The 17,791-nt window shown below is 38.4% G+C and overlaps 1 protein-coding gene and 1 non-coding gene across 13 annotated transcripts in view; one reads left to right on the top strand and one right to left on the bottom strand.

The window, feature by feature from the left end:
- The window catches only part of ZNF568 (zinc finger protein 568), a 40,519-nt gene that overhangs the window by 22,651 nt on the left and 77 nt on the right, over positions 1 to 17,791 (bottom strand). The window contains exons 1-5 of one of the 12 annotated variants that reach the window (XM_059906243.1): positions 17,473 to 17,658; positions 16,317 to 16,387; positions 12,503 to 12,571; positions 12,292 to 12,383; positions 10,714 to 10,772 (exon numbers count right to left, since the gene is read on the bottom strand). In XM_059906243.1, the coding sequence (XP_059762226.1) occupies positions 10,714 to 10,772; positions 12,292 to 12,367 (135 nt within the window). In that variant the 5' untranslated portion in view covers positions 12,368 to 12,383; positions 12,503 to 12,571; positions 16,317 to 16,387; positions 17,473 to 17,658. The other 11 variants (XM_059906233.1, XM_059906240.1, XM_059906238.1 and 8 more) reach the window with 11 other exon arrangements.
- On the top strand, positions 7,430 to 7,559 carry LOC132354453 (small nucleolar RNA SNORA25). Its single transcript, XR_009499316.1, has one exon. It is a non-coding gene; the product is annotated as a small nucleolar RNA SNORA25 (small nucleolar RNA).

The raw sequence follows: 17,791 nt of genomic DNA, 5'->3' as shown, positions 1-17,791 counted from the left end.
TGAAATTGCTCTTTAAAAACAAACAAACAAAAAAATATATAAAGGATTATGTGCCATCACCAAGTGGGATTTATCCCAGGAATGCAATACTGATTTAACATCTGAAAATAAACTAATGTAATACTCGATGCCAATAGAATAAAGAACAAATCCATACGATCATCTCAACAGATGCAGAAAAAGCACTTGAAAAAACTCAATACCTTTTCATGAGAAAAACACTCAACAAACTAGCGAAAAAGAGGAACTTCCTCAATGTGTTATAAGACATCTACAAACACCCCACAGCTAACATCATACTAAATGTGAAAGACTAGATGCTTTCCCCTTATGGTCAAGAACAAGACAAGGATGTACATTCTTACCACTTCTATTAACATTGCAGTGAAGGTTCTAAATAGAGCAATTAGGCAAGAAAATAAAAGGTATCCAGATTGGGAAGGAGAAAATACAACCATCTCTATTTTCAGATGACATGATTTTCAGAAAACATAAAAAATCCACTAAAATTTTATTAGAACTAATAAACAACTTCAGCAAGGTTGCAGAATATAAGATCAATAGTAAAAACCCAATTGTATAACTACACATTTGCAGTGAACATCCAAAAATGAAATCAAGGAAAACAAATCCCATTTACAATAGCATCAGAAAGAATAAAATACTGCTCAAGATGGTGGAGTAGAAAGACCCTGAGCTCACATCCTCTCATGGGCACACCAAAATTACAGCTATTTACAGAGCAACTGTTGATGAGAAAGACTGAAACCTATAAAGAGAACGAACCACAACAAGATGGGTAGGAGTGGTAGAGTCAACGTATAGTCAAGACCCATACTCCTGGATGGGAAACACACAAATGGGAGAATAATTACAATTGCAGAGGTTTTCCACAAGGAGCAAGGGGTCTGAGCCCCACATCGGGCTCTAGAGCCTGAGGATCCTGCACTGGGGAAGACAAGCCCCCAGAGCATTTGGCTTTGAAGGCCAGTGGGGCTTATTTTCAGGTGACCCAGAGGATTGTAGGAAACAGAGACTCCACTCTTAGAGGGCGCACACAAAATCTCACGTGCTCTGGGACTCAGGGGAGCAGCAGGAATTTGAAAGGAGCCTGGTTCAGACCCCGCTGCTGACCTTGGAGAGTCTTCTGGAGAGGCAGGATGCAACTTGAGCTCACCCTGGGGACATAGAAACTGGCAGCAGCCACTTTGGGGAGTTCGTTCAACCACATGGACACTGGTGCTGGCAAGTGCCATTTTGGAATCTTCTCTGTAGCTTATTAGCCTTGGGACTCAGCTCCACACTGCCCACAAGTTTGTAGGCAAAAGTACTGTGACTCCTAAGGCCCACCAATTAGCCAGGCAGGGACACAGACCCATCCACCAGCAAGCAGGCTGCCTTAAGATTCTTTGAGCCCACAGCCACCCCTGGACATGACCCTGTCCACCAGGGGGCCCAGGACCCAGCCCCATACACCAGAGATGAAAATGTTGAGAGATGATACAAACATGAAGGATGGAGAATGAAGATCTAATCTAAAAGCTATATACATTGCCAAGGAACCAGAATAAAAGAAAACCCAAAAACACAAATGGAAAAAAAAAAAACTTGGAGTTGAAATAAAATTGAGATATTATGACTATGTGAAAGGAAAAAACGAATGAAAAAAAAGGGTAAATTGTAACTGTGGATAGGCAATGGTTTTTTTAGATATGACACCAAAAGCACAAGCAACAAAAGAAAATTAAATAAAAATGGACATCAGAAAAATGTAAAAATCTTGTGCTTTCAAGGACATCATCAAGAAAGTGAAAAGACAACCCATAGGCTGGGAGAAAATATTTACAGATCATATACCAGATAAGAAACATATCTAGAATATATATGAAGATCTCTTACAATTAAATAATAAAAAGACAAACCAATTAAAAAATGGGCAAAGGATCTAAATAAACATTTCTTCAAAGAAGATATACAAATGGCCAATAAGCACATGAAAAGATGCTCAACATCACTAATTACCAGGTACACGTAAATCAAAATCACAATGAAATATCACTTCACAACCACTAGATGGTTATAATCAAAAGGACAGATAAGTGTTGATGAGGATGTGGAGAGACTAGAATCCTCATCCACTGCTGGTGGAAACGTAAGATGGTACAACTGTTGTGTAAAATAGTGGGGCAGTTCCTTAAAAAGTTAAATGTAGAGTTACTGTATAAGCTAGCAATTCCACTACATATAATGAGAGAACTAAAAATATATGCCCACATAAAAACTTGTACACAAATGTTCTTAGCTACATTATTTGTAATAGCCAAAAAGTGGAAATAATTCAAATGTCCATTAACTGATAAAAAGATAAATAAAATATGTCATATTCAGGACTTTCCTGGTGGCGCAGTGGTTAAGAATCTGCCTGCCAATGCAGGGGACATGGGTTCGAGCCCTGGTCCAGGAAGATCCCACATGCTGTGGAGCAACTAAGCCATGCACCGCAACTACTGAGCCTGAGCTCTAGAGCCCATGAGCGACAACTACTGAGCCCCTGTGCCACAGTTACTGAAGCCCACATGCCTAGAGCCCATGCTCCGCAACAACAGAAGCCACTGCAATGGGAAGCCCATGCACCACAACGATGAGTAGCCCCCACTTGCCACAACGAAGACCCAACACAGCCAAAAAAATAAAATATAAATAAATAAATACATTTATAAAAAAAGTCATATTCATATAAGAGAATACTATTTGGAAATAAAAAGAAACAAAGTACTGATACAAGCTACAAAATGGATGAGGCTTGAAAACATTATGCTGAGTGAAAGAAAACAGTCACAAAGGACCATATATTATATGATTCCATTTATATGAATGTCCAGAATAGGCAAATCCATAGAAACAGAAAGTACAAAGGAGACTTGGGGGGAAATGGGAAGTGATAGCTCATGGGTACAGAGTTCCTTTTTAGGGTGATGAAATGTTCTAACATTGATTGTGGTAATGGCAACTCATACTAAAAATCATTGAATTGTATACTTTAAATGTGTCAATTTTATGGTATGTGACTTATATGTCAACAAAGTTTTTTTTAGGTTGTGAGACCGTTTCAATGTATTTCAAGTTTTAAAAAAATTCCAATAAAAATAATTCCATCAGAAAATGTTACTGATTAACTTGATTATTATTCCACAAATATTCATTTGTGTCTCTAGCTAATGTCCCATCCCCCAGTGTGGGCCCTGAATGAGCCATTTGTTAGAGCTAAAGGAATGTCAGTGAACATGATGTGAGTAGAGGCCTGAAACGCGCTTATACCTGTTAAAAACAAGACAACAGGTCCAAAATGGAGTCACTTATGCTAAGCCTCATGTCACCAAACTGAGACTTACCTACAATTTCAGCCTCTCCTAGAAATAAAACCTTAAACTAGTCAAGCAGGAATCACCTGATCAGCGTTAGTGAGGTAATCTGCCTGATAGACCCTATCATCCCCTAAAGGAAAGTAACCTGGCCAGAACCAATCCACTTTTTGCTACTATAACTTCCTTATTCCCACTCCCTTCTGCCTATAAAGGTCTTTGACTTGGTACAGCTCCTCAGAGTTCTATGTATCTGCTAGATTGGATGTTCCCTGACTCATGAATCATTGAATAAAGCCAATAAGATCTTCAAAATGTAATCAGTTGAATTTTGTTTTTAAACACATCCTTGACTTGGTTCATGTACTCCAGTGATCAGGCAAGTGAAGACCCTGCCCCAGAAAGCTGCTGCTCTTTCACCTGAATGAACGCACGTGGAGGAGATGTGCCCATGCCACAGCCTGAGTCAGGGCCAGGTGATCTGCAGCCCAAAGCAGAACCCAAAGCCCACATAGTCAACCTGCATGAGCATAAAGGTCTCATAAAAGCAGCAGAAAAGCTGAAAAGATACCTGATTGAAAATTTTTCAAAGAATTAGGCTCTCAAAATGGAGCTGGATTTAGATATTTTTACTGGTTAACAGGCTGTAGAGTCTGACATCATGAGTTCAAATCCTGGCTTCAAAATTTAATCGTGTGGGAATTCCCTGCCAGTCCAGTGGTTAGGACTCGGTGCTTTCACTGCCATGGCTCGGGTTCAATCCCTGGTTGGGAACTAAGATCCCACAAGCCTCACAGCGCAGCCAAAAACAAAAAAAAGTTTTTTTTTAAACTAAAATTGACAAATAGCCAAATTTGAGCCTCATCTGTAAAGTGGCGTTTTCCTCCAAGGGGTGTTATGAGGACTAAATGAGACCAAAAACTGTGAAGCACTCAGAACTGAGGTTGGCACCCAATAATCATTCAATAAATGTTTCAGGAATAGATAACCCCTATGGAATATGAACCACTAAAAAAACTAGGGAAGAACAACAACAAAGAAAATATATTTTCTACTAGTGCTAGTAAATTAGCATTAAAACATCTTTCCCACTAACTAGTAAATTAGCATAAATTTCATACCAAAAAAAAAAATTGTACTCCTGCCAAAAATTATAAAACAAGTAACAAAAGTAAATATGGGTTAATTTCTAACTGTATAAAATGATGAATCAGTGCTTTAGAACAAATAGTCTATTTTCCTAAGATGCTGACTCTCTTTACATACATATGTCAAGAATTCCATATTAGGAGCAAGGAACAAAGAGGATTGTTAAAAAACACAAATTCACAGTTCGTGTCATTAAATTTTATTCCTCCTCCTGTCAGACAGAACCAAGAAAAAGATGAGTATCTCCTGGGCCCTGGCAGGAAGCCTTAGCATTTCCAGAGGTCCTGCTGGTATCACAGCAGTTTCCTCTCCTTCATTTTTATGATACTTAATATGATAAATCTTTTTTTAAAAATAACAAAGTTTACAGTGAAGGCATAAAGGTAATTACATGTTAGTTCTATGGTATATATGCTGACTGGCAACTTTTTTCTTTCTGACCGGCAACTTTTTGTAAAAGTTTTTTTTTTTCCTTAAAGTCACACAAACATTAAACGAATATTCTTTTTTTTTTTTTTAATTAATTAATTTATTTATTTATTTTTGGCTGTGTTGGGTCTTCGTTTCTGTGCGAGGGCTTTCTCTAGTTGTGGCAAGCGGGGGCCACTCTTCATCACGGTGTGCGGGCCTCTCACTATCGCGGCCTCTCTTGTTGCGGAGCACAGGCTCCAGACGCACAGGCTCAGTAGTGGTGGCTCACGGGCCTAGTTGCTCCGCGGCATGTGGGATCTTCCCAGACCAGGGCTCGAACCCGTGTCCCCTGCATTAGCAGGCAGATTCTCAACCACTGCGCCACCAGGGAAGCCCGAATATTCTTCTTTTTAAAACTTAGAGTATAACACATAACATTTTTCATATTTTTTCTTGGATATTTTACACACTTATTTTTCAAATGTCTTCTACACTCAGCTTGAATAGACTTGCCTTAAAAATAATATTTAGAATATTTGAGATTCCAATAAATCTCAAGATTAAAGAGAATTTATATTGATTTAATAATGATGATCTTTTCCAAAAAAAGTATGTATTAAAAATTTATTCAAATCCTCTTTTAGGTCTCAGTAATGCTTTAAAGGTTTCTTTCTCCCATATACATCAGATACATTTTTTTTTTCCTTTAGGATTTTGTTTCTACTCTTAACATTTTTCTTCCATTGTATTTATTTTTTAATTTTAATTTTTTTTGGCTGCACCGTGAGGTTTGCAGGATATTAGTTCCCCGACCAGGGAATGAACCTGGGCCATGGCAGTGAAAGCACCGAGTCCTAACCCCTGGACCACCAGGGAATTCCCACCTTCCATTTTACTTTTGAACTGGTTAGTGGTTTGTATATAGAAATGCTGTTGATTTCTGTACATTAATTTTGTTTCCATACTGTATTGAATTCTCTTGTTTCCTCTTCAACTGCCCACATACATAATTGTATCGCCTAGATATAATTTTGTATGCACCTTCCCAATTTTTATCTTTTTTTTCTTTTCTATATGCATATAGAATTACAGTAAATAAATGTGGTACCATGAGTAATCTGGTTATGTTCCTGACTTTAGTAGGAATATGTATCATTTCCCGCAGGAAACATGGTTCTGGCCTTTAGCTTAGTATGTGTGTAGAATAATTTTTTAAAATATCATGTTAAGGAAGTGTCCTTTTACTTCTATTTTATAAATAGATCCTCTTTAAAAAATCTCAAATTCTGATTTAAAAAAAAATTAGTAGCTCTATGGAGCTGATTATATATTTTTTTGAATATGATAAATTATATTAATGGATTTCCTTAAATTGAAACATCTTTCTGATAGACAGAAAAAAATGTTTCACTCAATTCTTCTCCAATTACAGACAGTCCCCAACCTAAGATAGTTTAACTTATGAATTTTCGACTTTACAATGGTGCAAAAGTGATACACACAGAAAACATAGATACCTTGAATTTTAAGTTTTGATCTTTTCTCAGGCTAGCTTTATGTGGTATGATACTCTCTGGTGATGCCGGGCAGCGGCAACAAGCCATAGCTCCCAGTCAGCCATGTGATCACATGGGTAAACAACCAGTACACCCTTAAAACCATTCTATACCCATTAAACCATTCTGTTTTTCATTTTCAGTACAGCAGTCAATACATCACATGAGATATTCAACACTTTATTATCAAATAGGCTTTGTGTTAGATGATTGAAGGCTAATGTAAGTGTTCTCAGCATATTTAAGGTAGGCTAAACTAAGCTATGATGTTTGGTAGGTTAGGTGTATTAAATGTATTTTCAATTTATGCTATTTTCAAGTTATGATGGGTTTATCAGGATGTAAGTCAGGAAGGTCTGTAGTCTACAATTCTTTGCAATTCCAATTAAAATCCCAACAGCATTTTTTCCTTAGAGCTAGATAAACTGATTCTAAAATTCAAATGAAAGCACAGAGGTCCCAAAGTAGCTGAGAAATTTTTTAAAACTGGAACATTTGTGTAGTGGGAAGTGGGGAAATCCCTGCCAAGCAAACAGGGTTATTATAAAGTTAAAGTAGTTAAGACAATGTAAACACACACACACACACACACACACACACACAGAGCATAGTACTGGTATAGATGTAGACAAATAGATTAAAGAAACAGAATAAAGAACCTAGAAACGATTAAGCATGTATATTATAAAGGTGGCATCACAAAGTAAAGATCTATTTAACAAATGGTATTGGAACACTGGTCACCTACATGCAAAAATAATTTTACTGATATAATTATCAGTAAATTCCTACCTTGGACCAATTACAAAATTGAATTCCAGTTGGATCAAAGACTAAATATGAAAAGCAAAGCTTTGAAAAGAAACTGTAACATAACATTAGGAAAGATATCTTATAAAATACCAACATTGGCAACTCATGAAAGAAGACCATTAAACATTAATGTTGCATATGTCATTTCAAAGAGGGCTTATGAGACCAAAACCAGGAGCTCTTAATGCTGTGACCAAAGACTGAAGTTCTCCATGGAATGTAATAATAGTCACTCAACAGTGCTATGTCTTCCTGAGGAGATACAAGATTTAACCACTTATATCCATGATTGCTGATATGGGAAAGTAAAAATAAATGTTTCCCAAGTTTAACAACAACAATAAAAATTAATGTTGCATATTAATTTTGACTGAATTCTTACTGTATGCACAAACTTATCATATGTTAGATGAAACTATCCAAATTTAAAGTTTATATACAACAAAAGATACACGATAACATATAAGTGACAAATTAGAAGAAGATATCTCCATAAATCCTAATGCTGAAGCAGGCATTCTTAAAATCCCTTAATTTCAAGTAGAAAAAGGACTAATGGCATAAAATGGACAAATAATATGAACAGTCAATTGGCAAAATTTGCATTTCTTCACTCATGAGTGGATTTCCATTTGTACAGTATCATAAGAGTGTGGTCCTAGAGTCAGGTTGCATGGGTTTGAATCCTGGCTTTACTGCACACTAGATGCATGAAGTTATGTAAGTTTCTTAATCTCTGTGCTTCACTTCCTTTCTCTGTAAAAATTAAAATAATATCTACCTTACACACTTCTGATAATGATTACATGAAATAAGCTATGTTAAGCTTATAGCACAATATACCTGGCACATAATAGGTACTCAGTAAAGCTATTATACTTATTGCTGTAGAAGATTTTTCTAGCTGCTGGGTAGTCTATTCAAATATAAATAAAAGCTGCCACGGAATATATTTACATTCATATTCTAGAATGAATGCCCAGAAACATAGGCAGTCCATTTCTGTTTGATAGTCCAGACCAAGATGTCTGGCTCTAGTGTCTGAAAGGAACTGAATGAAGTTTTTGAAAGCTAATAGAGTGTCCTATTTGTAGATCACAACTCCTTATCTCCAGCATTTTACTTTATAAGGAAAATTCACATGTGAACTAATTATTTGGAATCCTCTCATAAAAGATGGTCATTACCCACTAATTCAAAATACATCTAAAAAATGTATCTACAAATCTGAATAGTCTTTTTTTTTTGTGACATTTTTATTTTAAAATATTTATTGGCCACTTGCATTTTTTCCAACTGCTTGCTCATGTTCTTCACCCAATTTTCTATTTTCTTAATTATTGGTTTTTAAGAATTGCTAGTATATTTCTGCATATGTATTACAAAAACTGTTTCCAGTTTTGCCTTATTACAGTGTTTATGGTAGTTTTATTGAAGAGAAGGATTAATTTTGTGAACACAAATGAGGCATCTACTCTTTTATCTTATCAGTTTCATATGTTAAAGTAAAAAAGTAGGTCAATGAATACAGCGAACACATTCAAAGACCTTTTCAGGTAGAAAGATTTATATAGCTAATAATTATTAACAATATTTATCATTTATGGAGCACTTACTATGCATTTAACCCTCTCAATATTCCTATGGGGTAAGTATTATTATTATCCCCACTTACAGATGATGTAACTAAGGCCAAAGAGATTAAGAAACTTGCCCATAATCATGCACTTAGTAAGTCACTGAGCCAAGATTTGAACCCAAGTCTGTCTAGGCCCAGAAAACCACTCTGCCAAAAGGAGAAATAACTGGATAAGCCACAGAATCATATGGTCAATAGAAGTGTGTATGTGTTTCAGGATGGAAAAGATATGAGCTGAGGAAAAAGAGGCAGTGGAAAATATTTAAAATACAGAAGTATGAGGGATTCCAGTGTTGGAAACAAAAAGAATCAACAGCAGAGGAAAATGAGTCATTTTGTAAGAAGATGAAGAATACTGTATCTTTTGAGACCATAAAAAAAAGACGTGGAGAGTTACAGATACCAGAACTATAAAAATTCTGCCACAGAATTTTAGTATATATTTTAGCTCAACTTAAAAAGTCTCGGGCTTTCCTGGTGGCGCAGTGGTTGAGAATCTGCCTGCCAATGCAGGAGACACGGGTTCGAGCCCTGGTCTGGGAAGATCCCACATGCTGCAGAGCAACTGGGCCCGTGAGCCACAACAACTGAGCCTGCGCGTCTGGAGCCTGTGCTCTGCAACAAGAGAGGCCGCGATAATGAGAGGCCCGCGCACCGCGATTAAGAGTGTCTCCCGCTTGCCACAATTAGAGAAAGCCCTCGCACAGAAACGAAGACCCAACACGCCAAAAATAAATAAATAAATAATTCTTAAAAAAAAAAAAAAAAGTCTCAACTGAAGGAAATATATATGGAGGATCATCTGAAAGAAGTACTCGATTTACTCTTCCTGATAATTCTAGTTTTTAATCTATGGCCAAGAAGGACTTTTAATAAACTGAGCTTAAAATCCTAAGAATTATGGAATTATTTTGGATTTCTTTTTGACCTAGGTGCCAATGAAAAGCTTTCTTTCCTGAATTATAAGCTTTTTCCTCATAAGTAGTGCAAATTATGGGATGAACTTTATGTCTCAGTTTGCTTTTGCTTCTCCAGATCATATTCAAAAAAATTTTTTTAAAGATTTTTTGTATGTGGACCATTTTTAAAGTCTTTATTAAATTTGCTACAATATTGCTTCTGTTTTATGTTTTGCTTTTTGGGCTGTGAGAAATGTGGGGTCTCAGCTCCCTGACCAGGGAATTGAACCCTCACCCCCTCCATTGGAAGGGAAAGTCTTAACCACTGGACTGCCATGGAAGTTCCTCAAATTTGAACTCAAGTTTTATAATCCTGTATGGACCTGTTTCTGCATAGCCATATGTCAAATTTCCCCAGGTCCTGACCTTCTAGCTGTATTTTTCCTCACCTTGATTTTTGATTTAGTTTTTTCCAACTTACTGGTAGGTTAAGGTAACCCATTGCAACTGCATTGTAAAATAATGCAGGAAACAAATAAATACTTAAAACGTACAAGAGGGGACTTCCATGGTGGCGCAGTGGTTAAGAATCTGCCTGCCAATGCAGGGGAGACGGGTTCCAGCCCTAGTCCAGGAGGATCCCACATGCTGCGGAGCAACTAAGCCCATGTGCTACAACTACTGAGCCGGTGTGCTGCAACTACTGAAGCCCGCACGCCTAGAGGCCGGGCTTGGCAACAAGAGAAGCCACTGCAATGAGAAGCCCGTGCACCGCAATGAAGAGTAGCCCCCGCTCGCCGCAACTAGAAAAAGCCCGCGCACAGCAACGAAGATCCAACGCAGTCAAAAATAAATTAATTAATAACAAAAAAAAAGCAACGTACAAGAGAACTGGTCCTATCCTCTTCTTCCTTGAAAAGGGCAGAATCTGGAGAACACCAAGCTGAGGAAAGAGAAATAAAAATCTGTTTACTTCAGAGCCCCAGATAAAGGACTAGAGAAATCTTCAGCACCAGCTATAAGATCACCTATAATGATCCTCAGACCTTTGAGAAATATTAACCACCACCAGGCTACAGAGACACTGAAATGTACATAGATGGCTTGTAATTTAATCATACAGGGTTCTATGGGAATTTCTGGAGGGCTAAGTCTAGGGTGCCCAATGAATCTATTTCCCTAGTTTCCTGCTATTTTATTCCTAATAGGAGATTTTTAAAGTACATAATAATAAATACCACAAAGATTTAAGGATTAAATTATTTATGAAGCACTGTAAAGAATTTGGAAAAAACTTTAATCAGAGACACGTTACAGGCATTGTGGAACATTCATATGATGGAATGAAATGCAGTTATAATTCTAAAGACATTTTAAAATAACTTAATTGACTTATTTTTTACCCTAAAAATTTCAGGGCCTTAAGGTTAAAAATGGAAGACTGAATACTTGCATTTATTTCTGCTCTCTCTGAAACACAACCAAAACAAAAGAAACAAAAGAAACAATCTCACAAGGACAAAGAATACAGAAGATTTTAGCGGATAAGAGATGTCAACAAAATTTTGAAAGATAGAGAGCAAATGACTGGTTTCTAACTTAGAGAAAGATGAAGCTTAAGTGAGGGTGGGGAAACCATGGCAGAACACTTGAAAGGCTCAGGAATGGAGGTATTAGGTACTGCTACAGGCAGGAGTTTGGGGTGGGGCTGAAAAACAGGGAACTACATACAAGGTGGGGTTGAAGCAATGTAGAGAAAATAAGGGAATTAAGTAAAAGCTGTCAGATTGAAAGATGAAGTGCTCCCCTCAACTTTTTTCTTTTCTTTGCCTCCCAAAAGCAGGAGTCCTGGCTTATACTCCTCAAACAATCTAGGACTTCTTGCTGGGAAAACTGACTAGCTCAAAAGAAAATGCATACATATCCTGACATTTGGTCAACCTCCAACCTCGAACAAAACACCGTATTAGAAAGAAGGGCAAGGAGAAGAGTGGGTGGGAGTCGGGGTGGGGTGAGGGTGATGAGGAAGGGGTTAGATAGAAAACAGAGATAAATCCTTATTTCTACTGTCAAAAGTCAATAGGAAATATCTAAAACTGAATTCAAACATTAGCAGTATGAGGATGTTATTCAGGAAAGCAGAGCTGAATACCAGAATATCCAGAAAAAAATGTTCCAAGTAATTGCCTATGGGTAGTGGGACCAGGGTATGGAAGGAATGGAACAGGAAACTTTTGTTTACAGTTATATATTTAACAGTACTTTTTAAAAAATCTAAATGTATTTAAGAAAAATAGGAATTATATTAAAAATTTATTTTAAAAAAGTTGTCAAGTGAATAAAATAAAAAACAAATGTCAACACGGTCAATAACTTGTGAACTTTCTTGGTAGGAGTACTGAACTTCGTAACTCTTTTTACAGACTCTCTCCTAAACTCTGCCCATCTCTGAGCCACCTCACCTGTCCTTTCCATCATCTGGGTCAAACGCTCCGTTGTCACACAGCTACTGCTGATCTCTGAAGGTTGAGATGTCATTCAGGCCTTTCCCACTCTAAACAGAGGGGTTAAGATAGGGTGCAGGTCTAGCAATTCCAGGGTCCACTCTATCTCAGGACTCCCCAGCTTCCAGGGAAGGTCTCAGATCAGGAGGTCTCCTTCCACGATAGATACCTGCTCTTCACGGTTCTTTATCCTCACATCACAGATCTGTCTTATCTTTGTGGAGCCAGGACCTGTGGGCTTATGATATAAATCCAATTTACCTGATGTCTTCTCACTGGATCCCTATGGGAACCAGCCTCCAAGGTGGCCCCCAATGATCGTTGTCTTCTGGTATTCATGTCTTTCATATACCCCTCCCACACTGAATAGAGTTGACCTGTATAACCAATAGGATATTGCAGAAATGACAGTGTGTGACTTCCAAGGTTAGGTCATAAAAGACATCGTGGTTTCTGTCTTGCACATTTTTTTTTTTAATTTATTTATGGCTGTGTTGGGTCTTCGTTTCTGTGCGAGGGCTTTCTCTAGTTGTGGCAAGCGTGGGCCACTCTTCATCGCGGTGCGCGGGCCTCTAACTGTCACGGCCTCTCGTTGCGGAGCACAGGCTCCAGACGCGCAGGCTCAGTAATTGTGGCTCACGGGCCTAGTTGCTCCGTGGCATGTGGGATCCTCCCAGACCAGGGCTCGAACCCATGTCCCCTGCATTGGCAGGCAGATTCTCAACCACTGTGCCACCAGGGAAGCCTGTCTTGCACATTTTTGAATCACGCACTTTGAAGGAAGCCAGCCACCATGCCATGAAGACACTCAACAAGCCTTAGGGAGAGGCTTGTGCTCGCAGCCAACACCAATTTGCCAGCCATCTTGGAAGCAAATCCTCCAGTCCCCATTAGCCTTCTGATGACTGCAGCCCTGCCAGCAATTGACTGCAACTTAATGAAATATCTGAGCCAGAATACCCAGCTAAGTCACTCTCCACTCCCCAAAAACTGAGATAATAAATGTTTATTGTTGTTTAATATGTTTATTGTTGTTTAAGCCACTAAATTTTGAGGTACCTTATTACACAGTAATAGATAATTAATACAGTCCCAAACAATTAGCTTCCTTGCTTGTAATTCACAGTCCCTGGAGTCACTGACCAGAAATGCTGAGACAGCAGGAGTCTGGAAGAAAACTCAAAGACTCAGCAACTCAGGCTGAACCAATAGAAACACTAAGAGTCTAGAAACAAAGTGAATACAATAGTGATGTTCACATAATATCTGCTCCTCAAATATCTTTTGTAAGCATAAAGGTGTAGGCCTGATGCAGTGACAGATATAAAGCTGAGTCAAAAAACATTCAGATTTTCAGCAACCCCAGATTTGGTGTGAAAGAGAGGTGCATTAAAAGTCCAGCTACTCCATTTCCTATCTATCTTGACAATTGAGATAAACGAGAGTTGTAACATAGAACTCCCATGCTCGTCATTTGAAATGAGAATTATACTCATGTCACAGTGACATTGTCACATGACATTAATTTATCATCTATGGTGAAAAAAATGATACACAAGAGAGTAGACTAATCCTTACTCTGAATGACAGAAAAGAAATAATAAAACAGAAAACATTCAATTATAATAAATTTTGAGAAGTGTTATGCTTGGGATATACTCCTACTGTCCCTCACACAGTTTCTATTTTTTTCGAATGGCAATTATCACTAACAAATTATATAATTTATCATGCATATTGTCTTTCCACCTCCTCATATAAAATACATGAAAACAGGGATTTATTTTTGTCTTTTTGCCACTGATAGTAGGTGCTCAAAAAATATGTTGATAAACTGGTATAGCCACTAGGGAAAACAGTATGGCAGTCAAAAAATTAAGAATAGAATTACTATATGATCCATAAATTCCACTTGTGGATATATACCTAAAAGAACTGAAAGCAAGGACTTGAACAGGTATTTGTACACCCATGTTTGTAGCAGCATTATTTGGAATAGTCAAAAGAAACAAACAATCCAACTGTCCACTGACAGATAAATGGATAAACAAAATGTGGTATATACAATCAATGAAATATTATTCAGCCTTAACAAGGAAGAAAACTCTGACACATGCTTTAACATGGATGAACCTTGAGAACATTATGCTAAGTTACATAAACCAGTCACAAAAGGACAAATACTGTACAATCTGGTACACAGAGTACATAATGAGGTAAAGTCAAATTCATAGGGACAGAAAGTAGAATGGTGGTTGCCTGGAACTGGGGGACTGAAGGAATGGGGAGTTATTGTTTAATGGGTACAGTTTCTGTTTTGCAAGATAAAAAGAGTTCTATGGATAAACAGATGGTGATGGTGGCACAGCCATGATGGATGTAATGCCACTGAACACTTAAAAATGCTTGGTAAGATGGTAAAATTTTTGTGTATTTTTTTTGCCTTTATTGAGGTATATCTGATACAAAAAAACCCTGCACAAATCTACGTGTATATGTCCTGATCAGTTTGGACATATTCATATATCTGTTAATACCAATACCATAACCAAGGTACTAAACATATCCATCACCTCCAAACACTTCCTTGTGTTTTGTGTTTTTTTTCCAGTAAGAACAGCTAACATGAGATCTACTCTCAATGTATTTTAAAGTGCATAGTACCACTTTGTTAATATAGGTACTATGTTGTACAGGGCTCTAGAACTTATTCATCTTACATAACAGAAACTTTGTACCTATTGGAAAACAATTCCCCATTTCCCTCTCTCCCAGCCCCTGGCAACCACCATTCTACTCCCTGCTTCTTTGAGTCTGATTATTTTCAATACCTCATGTAAAAGAATCATGTAGTATTTGTCCTGTAACTGGCTTATTTCATTTAGCATAATGTCCTAAAGGTTCATCCATGTTGTCACAAATGTCAGGATTCCCTTCTTTCTTAAGGCTGAATAATATTCCAGTGTACATATATGCCACATTTTCTCTACCCATTCATCTGTTAATGGATAGATGTTTCCATATCTTGGCTACTATGAATATTGTTGCAACGAACATAGGGGTACAGATATTATGATAGCAAATTTTATGTCATGTGTTATGTTATCTCTATTTTACCACAATTAAAAAAAATACACACAGAGTGTACCCTTGAACAACACGGGTTTGAACAGTGTGGGTCCACTTACACGCAGATTTTTTTTTCAGTAAATACATACTACAGTACTACTACACGATCTGAGGTTGGTTGAATCTGCAGCTGCAGAACCTAGGATACAGAGGGCCAACTGTAAAGTTCTACTTAGATTTTTGACTGCAAGGGGTGGGGAGGGAATCGGACCCCCACGTTGTTCAAAGGTCAGCTGTACATATTGAGCAAATGAATAAATACTAATTTGGGGTAATTAAAATTAGAAGAAAGCCAAATATCAGATAAGAATAACATAGAAATGGGTGGGTAGTTTGGAGTTCAAGTGTTCTAAAACCTTATTTAAGTTTGGGTTTTGTTAAACATGCATGTTAAAAATTCAAGGATAAGAGGGCTTCGCTGGTGGCACAGTGGTTAAGAATACGGCTGACAATGCAGGGGACATGGGTTCGAGCCCTGGTCCAGGAAGATCCCACATGTCGCGGAGCAACTAAGCCCGTGCACCACAACTACTGAGCCTGAGCTCTAGAGCCCATGAGCCAAAACTACTGAAGCCCACATGCCCTAGAGCCCGTTCTCTGCAACAAGAGAAGCCACTGCAATGAGAAGCCCGCTCACCACAACTAGAGAAAGGCCACACGCAGCAACAAAGACCCAACGCAGCCAAAAATAAATAAATTAATTAATTAAAAAAAAAATTCAAGGATAAGAAACCAAAGCATTGGAGAAAGAAATGGGGATAAGGTAAACCTGCACAATAAAAAAAGAAGGCATAATAGAAAATAAAACAAATTTTTATCAGCAATCACAATAAATGTAAATGAATTAAATTCACCTATTAAAATAACAGTCAAACAGGATAAAAAGGGGAAAAGCCCAGCAATATGCTCTTAACAAGAGACAGACCTGAAGTATAAAGACATAAAGGGAAGGGGTTGTAAAATGAAATTCCTGGAAAATACAATAACAAAACGTGAGAAGCAATATTATCAGACAAATGAGAACATGGACTAAAAGACATTCACCAGGATAAAGAGGCATGTTTCTTAATGTCGTAGATTGGAATCTTGGTCCCAATGTTTCACCCTCCGCTAAGAGGATTACACATTCACACTTTTTGTCTTGCCCTCTGACTGGGTGTAATTAATGTTACACTTAGGCACCTGAATAGCTTTAGCTAACCTAATATTAGTATACTTTGGAGCAGAGGTTTTTAAGGGTGTTTTTATGATCTGTCTTGTATGCTGGTGATCCACCAGGAGAAGCACATGTCCTGGTAACCACTGTCCTTTTAGCCTGAGCTGCAGAAAGAATACATGTGGAGCAGGTCTGAATCGATTCTGCAGTCCAGCCACCCAGGCAAGCCCAGCCTAGATAAGCTGAACACAGAACCTGCAAACCTGTGAACAAGAGAATAAATGCTTGCTGTTTCATGCCACTGAGTTTAAGAGTGGTTTGTTAGGCAGCATTATTATGATCACAATAACTAATACATATAATAAAAGAAGACATAGGAAGATGAAATAATAAATCTGGAAAAGATCACCAAGGGAAACTGGAGCACAACAGAACCGGGCCAAGAACTGCTGGGGGCAGCAAAGGGGACTAAGAAAGAGTGGCCAATGGGGAGGAAAGACCACGTGAAACCAAATACAGAAAATTTTTTCATGCGGTTACCAATTATGCCAAAGGCTACACAAAAGTCAAATGAGGTAAGACAAGAACCACTACACATATCACAATTGCAAACACCTCCACACTCTGCACATCTACCTGACAATCACAGACAACACCACACACGTTATCATAAATCACAATTACAAACATCACCATGACACAAATATCCCATCACAATTACTCCACCACACTCAACACAACCACACCCCCATCACTGTCGCATCATCACAATCACACACACACACACACACACACACACACACAGGATCACAACCCCACAGACCATCATAATCACACACACACTAACTCTTCACCAGTTTCTTGTTCCAACAACTCCAGCCACGCTCCAGGAGCGTACTCCCACCCCGAGCACTCTGCACTGCCACTACTCCAGACACTCTGGGCCTCCTTAAAGGCTCCGCCCCGTCAGCGGCGCGCGCTGGTTCAGCCCAGATTGCTTGAGGCCCTCCTTCAAGTCCCGCTCCGGGGACGCGGTAGCGTCACCTGCCGGAAAGGCCCGAGTGCACATCTAACGCGCAGTTTCTGGGAGGCTGGGTGAAGGTGACACGCACGATGGCCCGAACCAGACGCCGGTAACGCCGAACCAACCCTCCGCACCCGCCTCCCAACGGA

The sequence above is a fragment of the Balaenoptera ricei genome, chromosome 19, assembly GCF_028023285.1.
Source record: "Balaenoptera ricei isolate mBalRic1 chromosome 19, mBalRic1.hap2, whole genome shotgun sequence".
Classification (NCBI taxonomy): domain Eukaryota; kingdom Metazoa; phylum Chordata; class Mammalia; order Artiodactyla; family Balaenopteridae; genus Balaenoptera; species Balaenoptera ricei.
This window is presented reverse-complemented; position numbering and strand designations above follow the sequence as displayed.